General features: G+C 41.8%; 1 protein-coding gene across 3 annotated transcripts in view; it reads right to left on the bottom strand.

Annotated features, from left to right (window-relative positions):
* Positions 1-386: 386 nt before the first annotated feature.
* The window catches only part of STX11 (syntaxin 11), a 31,729-nt gene continuing 22,374 nt past the window's right edge, over positions 387-9,741 (bottom strand). For all 3 annotated transcript variants that reach the window (XM_070795593.1, XM_019967550.2, XM_070795594.1), the window contains exon 2: positions 387-2,601. In XM_070795593.1, coding sequence (XP_070651694.1) covers positions 1,733-2,596 — 864 coding nt within the window. In that variant the 5' untranslated portion in view covers positions 2,597-2,601 and the 3' untranslated portion in view covers positions 387-1,732. The remainder of the gene's footprint in view (positions 2,602-9,741) is intronic.

The following is a 9,741-nucleotide window of genomic DNA, read 5'->3' as shown; positions in this document are numbered from 1 at the left end:
TTTAAAATTTCACTGTCTGAAGCACCTGAGAATAAGGACCACTGAATAAACCCTCTTATCTATTAAACAATGAGTAGAAAGAGTTCAGAGTTGATTCATAAAAAAGACAGGAAACATGGTGAGTGTTTTTACATGTGTAAGGATATTACAAAGTTTGCAAATGAAACCAAATCTCCGAAACATGATGATTTTGCTAAACTATTACTAATAACTCAGGAGAGAAAGCAACACATCCCTGTGTGAATTCTTTTTCATCCCCCTCACCCCCATTCAGAGGTCCATTCACCAGCTGCAGCCTCAAACAAGGTGGTAGAAGAATTTTTAGAACAATAATTGAAAAGTTAGATAAAGATTTAAATGGTCAGGACACAAATACATAAAAAGCATGCTTATAATGTAATGTTTATTTAACTTGAAAAACAAGACTATTCACTCAGTTGTGTCCAACTCTTTGCGACCCCGTCCATGGCATTCTCCAGGCAAGAATACTGGAGTGGGTTGCCATTTCCTTCTCCAGGGCATCTTCTTGACCCAGGGATAGAACCCAGATTTCCCGCATTGTAGGCAGACGCTTTAACCTCTGAGCCATCAGGGAATCCCTATTTTAAACTACATTTCAATGCATGAAAGGAATGGGTCACAGTAAAACAAAAGTAATTATTTCTGACCTTTTTTTTTTTTTAAATATTTCTAACTCTGTATGCATTTTCAGCATTTTATATCTGTTCTTTACCACCATAACCAACCAACTCAAAATAAACAGGTGGTTTTGATCCAAACTGAACTACGGAGATGCAGACAGGAGCAAGATAAACTCAAAACAAGCAAACCAACATCAACACAGTAAAAATGTTTTTCTTGATATTTATATATTTACAAAGGTAAAGCTAAACCAACTGGTCATTATGTACATACATTAGTAAATATTGGCACTTTACATTTACATATAAGTGTATTCATAATTATCAAGTAAAAAGATAAATTTTAAATTATTTTTATGAAAAATATATATAATGTGATGTACATACTTCAATTTGAGTGCTTGTTCAATATTGAGTGCTCAAAAAACTTTTGGGGAAAAAATATCCCATAATGTATTCTGATGGAAGATACTGAAAGTAAAGAGGTAAGGAAATAAGTGTTAAATGTGATTTTAGTAAGTAGAGGACATGAGCAGAAGATATACATTCAGATGGGGATAGCACAGCATAAACCAGAGGAAGACTCAGAAATTGAAGATGTGCAGTTTTTCCCAAGGTCAGTTTCACTCGAAAAGGAATAGAACCGAGGTACTTTCAGGATAAGGTAAACGAACTGGAATTTTGATGACAAGTTCATACTGTGAGCCGATCCAGAATTGACTTCCGGCTAGAGGTTCATGTACAAACATGCCTTGGACATCTACCGTAGAGTTAAGTCACAACGTCAGTTCCTTATGTGGCTTCCTTTAAGAGGCAAGGGTGTTATGTGCCCTTTAAACGACCTCAGAAAACTTCAGCTGGCATCTGTCGTGACTGAAGAATCGGCGGGTGGGATCCACCCTTGTTCCAAGTACGAGCTGGGCTGGAATTCTTGCACCTCGTGTTTTTCCTTTTTTTCCTTTCTCTAAGGGCTCAGGTCCATAGTGATTAGCGCAACTCACCCGAGGACAGATGGCCTCAAAATCTACCCCCAGAGTGCTTCCTCGTCCATCCCGCTCGGGGATGGAGGTGTGGCGGCCCGGGGCCACTTGCTAGTTGAGGCAGGGGCAGCAGAAACAGCAGATTGTCCGGCAGGGGTTCTTCTTCTTGTACTGCACAGCCTTGCGCACCTGCACCTTGGCCTGCCCGGTGTATTCGACGGTCTTCTGCACGTTGAACTCGATGACGTCCAGGGTGTCCGCCTGCTGCTCCACGAGCAGGGCCATCTGCAGAAAGAGGTCGTGCAGGTCGCGGATGCGGCCCTCCAGCTGCAGCAGTTCCCGGTGGCGGCTCTCGATCTCGTTGAGAGCCGCCCGTGCGCCCTTCACGTCGGCCAGCAGGTTCTCGGAGAACACGTCCCACTTGCCCTGTTCGAACATGTCCTCGATCTCGTCGCCCGACACGTCCTTGCCCATGATCTCCAGCTGGCGCTGGATGCGGATCTTGCAATTCTCGCGTTGCTTCATCTCGGCGCAGTTGTACTCGTGCATGGCGGCCTGGAAGATGCAGGCGAGCGCGCTGTACTGCGCACGCGCGATGCGCGCCACGGCAGAGTGCGCGCCGTGCTGGACTTCCGCCTGCTCGCTCAGCGCCTTCATGGCGCCCAGCTTGCGGTTAATGCTCTCGCCCCGGGCCTTGATGTCCTTGCCGATGGAGTTGGTGTCCCGCTTGATGCTGCTGAGGCGCCGCATGGACGTGAGGAAGCGGGTGTTCTGCTTTCCCAGACGCCTCACGTCGGCAATCAGGTGCTGGTTTTCCTCCTGAAGGTCTTGGATGTCTCGGTACAAGGATTCCAGGATGTGGTCGGTCTCGAACACGATGTCCTCGTGAGGCGAGTCAAAATCGTCGTCGTCGTCTGGGAACTGCTGGTCAAACTGCTTGGTTAACTCCACGAGTTCTCCTAGTCGGTCCTTCATTTTGCCTGCAAATAGAAACATGGAGGTTAAATTCCTCTAGCAAGAGTCAAAGTATTTGCATTGAGAGAATTAAAGATTAAAATAGATGTTCCGCTCACTGCTCATCACTCTCAATTCTTTACTCCTGGGTGTAGGTAACAAATGCACTACAGGAGCTAAATGGTTCAAAACATATGAGTGAAGGACTGATGTGACTGGGAGTCACCTTTGTGTTTTATAGCTTGTAGGTATCTGCAGTTCTTAAGCAACATTGTTCTTTACAGCAAGGGACTTTACTTTCACCACCAGACACATCCACAAAGAGGGTCTTTCCCGCTTTGGCCCAGCCTCTTCATTCTTCATTGTTTTAGCCCCTAAGTCACTGCCTGCCAGGCTTCTCTGTCCATGGGTTTTCCCAGGCAAGAATACTGGAGTGGGTTGCCATTTCCTCCTCCAGTGCATCCTCCCCACACAGGAAGATATGAACCGGCATCTCCTGCATTGGCAGGTGGAATCTTTACCACTGAGCCACTAGGGAAGCCCTATCTATATGTATGTGTGTGTGCACGCTAATTCACTTGAATCCTGTGGGACTCTGCGACCCTATGGACTGTGGTCCACCAGCCTCCTCTGTCCATAGGATTCTCCAGGCAAGCATACTGGAGTGGGTTTCCATGCCCTTCTCCAGGTGATCTTCCCGACCCATGGATTGATCCCACATTTCTTATGTTTCCTGCATTGGCAGGTAGGTTCTTTACCACTAGTGCCACCTGAGATCCCCTTAGCAAAGATAAAGATTGTTAAATAAGTAAAATACATACTTATAAAAAAAAAAACATTGACACATTAATGACGAATTTCTGCCTTGAGTTTCAGAATATTTTTTGGATCTTTTTCTGCATTTTATTTATTTTCTTATTTAAATAATTTCTGTATTTTACTATTTACTGTTGAGACATCTAACAGTTTTTATTTACCACTATTTATTGTTGTTATCTCTTGATTTAAACTTATAGCATATGTAGTATCCATCACCTGAAAATGTTGCTTTACTTATCAAAGTTCAAGCAATCAGATAGCCTCAGTCTACTTGCAGAAAAATAAAGGCCAATAAGAAGCAAAAAAAAAAAAAAAAAAAGATTGTTAAATAAGGATAGTCAATTTATAAGCTTTGAGACCAACTCTAAGTGTTATCTATTCTGTGTCTATTTCAGCACTGGTGAGCATCTTCAGTCTTGTATATCATAACAATTTTTTAATGATATAAATCATGGTTTAATTTTTTATCTTAAAAACATAAAAGTTGAACCTGCTTAAAGTAAAACAACAAAATGAACAAAGATCAAAATCTAATAAGGAAGTATAAAATTTGGAAGTTGAAATTTCCTTGCTCTTATGCCCAATATCCGGAGAAGGCAATGGCACCCCACTCCAGTACTCTTGCCTGGAAAATCCCATGGACGGAGGAGCCTGGTAGGTTGCAGTCCATGGGGTCGCTAAAAGTTGGACACGACTGAGCGACTTGACTTTTACTTTTCACTTTCATGCATTGGAGAAGGAAATGGCAACCCACTCCAGTGTTCTTGCCTGGAGAATCCCAGGGACGGGGGAGCCTGGTGGGCTGCCGTCTCGGGGGTCAGAGTTGGACACGACTGAAGCGACTTAGCAGCAGCAGCAGCAGCATGCCCAATATTACCAATACATACTTTAATTTGAGTATTTGTTTGAGACTCAGTGCTTAAAAATATTTTGGGGCAAAATCCCCAAATACAAGCTAATGAACGATATTGAGTAAAAGAGATCAGGAAATAGTTAAGTGTGGCTCAGCTGGTAAAAAATCCGCCTGCAATGCGGGAGACCTGGGTTCCATCCCTAGGTTGAGAAGATCCTCTGGAGAAGGGAAAGGCTACCCACTCCAGTATTCTGGCCTGGAGAGTTCCATGGAGTGTATAGTCCATGGGTCGCAAAGAGTTGGACATGACTGAGCGACTTTCACTGACTGACTGATGTGATTTTAATAAGTAGGAGGAGTGAGCAGAAAGAAGATATTTATCTATGTGGGAATCACATGGCAAAAGCCAAAGGAAGAATCAGAAGTAAAAGACGTTCAATTTTCCCCAATATCGCTAGTGGTAAATGTTGTTAACAAAACTGCTTTTTTAAAAAAGTTTTATATGGAAAATTTCAATCGTACACAAGCCTACTAGCAATAATATAACACACTCCCATATACCCATCACACAGCAGCAATATTTGCCCATTTTTAATAGCTTTTTGAAATAAGTTGGCAGCTCAAGCAGAATTTCCATGCTTTTATAAGGGTGGTTCTGATCAATTCCCTGTTTAGCAAGGCAAAATAATGTTCTGTGTGTCCATATTTTTTCCAGTGAAGTGAAAGACTTTCATTATTAATACTGTATATATGCCAAAATAATGAACATTTTGCTCTTTTATACAAGATATTTCTATACAAATAGAAAGATTTCTTTCTATTATATAATTTGCAGGAAACAGGAGAAAAGTAGTAGCATTTAATGGCTACTCAATCTATCAGGGATCTTGATCTCAAAAGCTTCCCTCAATTTGAAGTAATTAATTTCACAACACCACTAATGGAATGCTGACAACTTGGATTCAGTGATAAATGGAAAATGGTGAAATATTAACCATGGATTCCCATCTGCCATGACCATTAGTTACATAAATTAAGCAAAGTTTTATTCCATAGTGGTGATTTTTAATACAACAAGTTACCTGCTTAAAATGCCATTTCTGCTTTCTGATGACAAAGATCAATACCAGACCTTCTCACTGAGGGGAAAGTGACTCCAAGAAGCACAGTTGAGAGGCAGAAAAAAGAACCAGGCTGGACCAAAACTATGCCTTCCCTGGCCTGAATTACCTGATACCTAAATATTTCCTCATTTTGAATAAAATTTAAAGACAAAGCACAAGTTGGTGGGGGTGAGGGGATTGCAATATATAGTAGATAATGAGTTAACATACTTACTATATTAAAAACTCTTGCCCCTCCAAAAAAAAAAACAATAGAAAAACCACTTGCCCTAGCAAAGACAATGAAAAGGCAATTCATATAAGAAGAAATATAAGTGCCAGAGAACATGGAGATAGTTAGTAGGTATCAGGTACTTATTGTAATGCCAGTAAGCATGTTCTAAGCACTTCTCACGTGATACTGTCTTTAATCTTCATACAGACTTCATGAAGTAGGTATTGTCATTATCAGAGTTGGTGAGTTTAGGGAGATGAAGGAACATACCCAAGGTCACAAGTAAGTGACTAGTCCAGCTCTAGAGTGGCCCTGCTTAATCACTACCTTCAATTATTTCCAGCAGGTGTAAAAAAGTGAGGCATGAGGGACTTTACTATCAAAACAAGGAAATGCAAGTTAAACCATTGAAATTTTTTTTGGTCATCAAGCTGGCAAGAATTTTAAAAAAATAATAATTTAGGGACCTCTTTGGCAGTCCAGTGGTTGAGATTTGAACTCCCAGTGCAGGGGGCTTGGGTTCAGTCTTTGGTTGGAGAACTAAGATCCTGCATGCCACAGGGCAGGATGAAGGGCAGTTGGATAATATGTATTAAAAACTTTTAAAATGTGTTCTTGTTTTAGGTACATTTATTCTAAGCATATATTCAGAGTTATATGAAGCTAATCATTGTAAATATTTTCATCACCACAGTTTTCACAGGAATTCAAAAATAATTTAAAGGTGCAAAAATGAGATAGTGATGGCTACATAATCACAGAGTTTAGAAGGCTATCTAATGGGATGAAAAGCATAAATATCATTTTAGATAGAAAAAAATCTGTAAAGGGAAGAGAATGAGCAGTGCTGTCATGCAAACGTCTTGAAATAAAGGCTTGAATAATACACATCAAAATGTTCAGTTCAGTTCAGTCACTCAGTTGTGTCCGACTCTTTGCGACCCCATGAATTGCAGCACGCCAGGCCTCCCTGTTCATCACTAACTCCTGGAATTCACTCAAACTCACGTCCATCGAGTCAGTGATGCCATCCAGCCATCTCATCCTCTGTCGTCCCCTTTTCCTCCTGCCCCCAATCCCTCCCAGCATCAGAGTCTTTTCCAATGAGTCAATTCTTCGCATGAGGTGGCCAGAGTACTGGAGTTTCAGCTTTAGCATCATTCCTTCCAAAGAAATCCCAGGGCTGATCTCCTTCAGAATGGACTGGTTGGACCTCCTTGAAGTCCAAGAGACTCTCAAGAGTCTTCTCCAACACCACAATTCAAAAGCATCAATTCTTTGGTGCTCAGCTTTCATCAAAATGTAGTTTTCTTCAAATTGTGGAACTATAAATCACTTTAATTACTTCCTTGTGCTCTTCTCTATTTTCCAACATTTTTATAATATCCTGTAGATTTATCAATTAGATAAAACCCCACAAAACCATAAGTATTTGTTTAAAAGACTAATTCCTTTAAGATGTATGCATTACAATCAGGTTACCACCTTATGTGACACAAGGAAAGTACACGAGTTGACTAGTATGGAGTTGAGCTTTATTTATCTGCTTAAGTTAGCAGCCAACATATGCTACTCTGCAAGTGTAGAATTAATAATTTTTGAAGATAGATACAGATAGAATAAAATATAAATAACTTTTTTTTACATAAACAGAACAGGGAATGAATAATTTTTGAAGGACAAGACAAGAAATGGTGATGGATGCAAGGAAGGCTTGGGAAGCACTACCACAGAAGGTAAGGGGTGGTTAAAGGATAGCATCACACACCGGAACGTTAGGGACCTGCTTGTTGGTCTGTGCTAGTTGTAGACAAGTCCCAGGCCCAGTACTGCTCTCCTGAAGCCCTGAAAAAGCTATCATTTCATTCACAGTAGGATGAGCAAAGTGCACTGCAATTATATAGAAAGTGGCCTTTGAAGATGTTCAGAGATAGTCATTCCTTCCCAAGACCTACCAACGTGAAGCCATGGATCCTAAATGAGATGAAGGTCTAAGTTCACTTGAAGGCTCAAGTCTACAAACTGGTCAGGAGAGAGGCAGGACGTGGAAGCCAGAGATTCTCTAGAAGGTGTACACAAGGAAGTGGCCTTCAGTGCCTTCCTGCCCACCTTTCTTGACCCAGCTCAGCCCCAAATGAGCTGGTCCCACTGATCTAAAACGTTTCCTGGTTGCCAAGGTGCAAACATTAGGAAAACTACAACAGAAAGTCAACCAAGAGGCTACTACTTCTAACAATATTCCCTAAACGGTTTAAATGTACTCCTTACTGTCCATCCCAACTACCAGAGTTACTCAAACTCATGTCAATCAAGTCAGTGATGCTCTTCTAAACTGCACTGATATATTTCACTGTTTCCTTAAAGAGAGGAAACTGAATACAATTTATTGGTGACTCAGATTATCATTACTAAAATCCCTGAATTGTGTAATGATGCACTTTTGTTTTAAAACGTTTCTCTTTCCGCACTGTTACAATTTCAGAGTTCATCTCAGTTACTTCCCTATACTGCTACTGACATTCCTCTCACTTCCCACACAGGTTGTATTAGGCCAAGAAATTACATAAAAACCAAGCATTTAACAATGTAAGCTATGAGTGGGTCAGCAGCCCTCTAGGGTCAAACCTAAGCACAGCAGGGAAGGAAAAGCTAGTGCCTGTGGCAAACTGAGTGTCCAGTGCGACCCTGCCTTTGTACTGGACAAATGATATATAACCCATCAACAAGATTCATAATAATTATGAAAGCATCAAATTGTTAGGTTATTGCCATGATGTGATTGACCATCAATTCATAATATACTTTCTTAACCTGACTTCCTATAGGGCCCATTTTCCCCTCCCAAATATGGACATACTCTTGTGAAAGGTTGAAAAAATTTTACTACACATTCTTTGCATGTCCTCTAATCAAGAAGTATAGACTACTTCCCAACTCCTTGAATTTGGAGTGTGGCCATGAGACTGGAACTTGCTCTGGCTAATGAGACAGTAGTAAATACAATGCAAGCAGAGGCTTGAAAAGCACATCTGCAAAAGAGCTTGTTACTTGGGACCCTGATATCAAACATATGAAAAAGCCTCGACTTGCCTACAGAATAAGACCCAGGAGTCTCAGTAATCCTGGCTGAACCCAGCCCCCAGCTAATCCATCAAGTGACTGCAGCTACACAAATGAGCCAGGAGACAATCAATAGAAAACCGATGAGCCAACTGATAGAACTGTAAGAAATAATTAATCATTGAAGTTTAAAAGTGAAAGTGAAGTCGCTCAGTCATGTCCATCTCTTTGCAACCCATGGACTATAGCCTACTAGGCTTCTCCGTCCATGGGATTTTCCAGGCAAGAGTACCAGAGAGCGTTGCCATTTCCTTCTCCAGGGGATCTTCCTAACCCAGGGATAGAATCCGGGGCTCCCACATTGCAGGCAGACACTTGACCCTCTGAGCCACCAGGGAAGCCCATTGCTGCTTAAGCCATTAAGATATGTGGCAGTTTCTTAAGCCACAAAAACTAACTGATAGAGAAATTGTTACCTACAAGCAGCACGTTGCCATGACAGGCTTAAAACATGCAGCATCAGCTTTGGGAGCAAACAGCAAGTGAAAAGCAGAGAGGTAGCTATTAGCAAAAACCAGGAAAATGGCAGGAAAACTCTTAGTGGAGGCTGGATAGTGATGAGGAAACTGTACAGTTCAGTTCAGTTGCTCAGTCGTGTCCAACTCTTTGCGAGCCCATGAACTGCAGCACGCCAGGCCTCCCTGTCTATCACCAACTCCTGGAGTCCACCCAAACCCATGTCTATCGAGTCAGTGATGCCATCCAGCCATCTCATCTTCTGTCGTCTCCTTTTCCTCCTGCCCTCAATCTTCCCCAGCATCAGGGTCTTTTCCGATGAGTCAACTCTTCGCATCAAGTAGCCAAAGTATTGGAGTTTCAACTTCAACATCAGTCCTTCCAATGAACACCTGGGACTGATCTCCTTTAGGATGGACTGGTTGGATCTCCTTGCAGTCCAAGGGACTCTCAATAGTCTTCTCCAACACCACAGTTCAAAAGCATCAATTCTTCGGCGCTCAGCTTTCTTTATAGTCCAACTCTCTCACATCCATACATGACCACTGGAAAAACCATAGCCTTGACTAGACGGACCTTT

Source organism: Bos indicus, chromosome 9 (assembly GCF_029378745.1).
Source record: "Bos indicus isolate NIAB-ARS_2022 breed Sahiwal x Tharparkar chromosome 9, NIAB-ARS_B.indTharparkar_mat_pri_1.0, whole genome shotgun sequence".
Taxonomy (NCBI): Eukaryota; Metazoa; Chordata; class Mammalia; order Artiodactyla; family Bovidae; genus Bos; species Bos indicus.
Note: the sequence above shows the minus strand (reverse complement) of the source record. Positions and strands in the feature narration are given on the sequence as shown.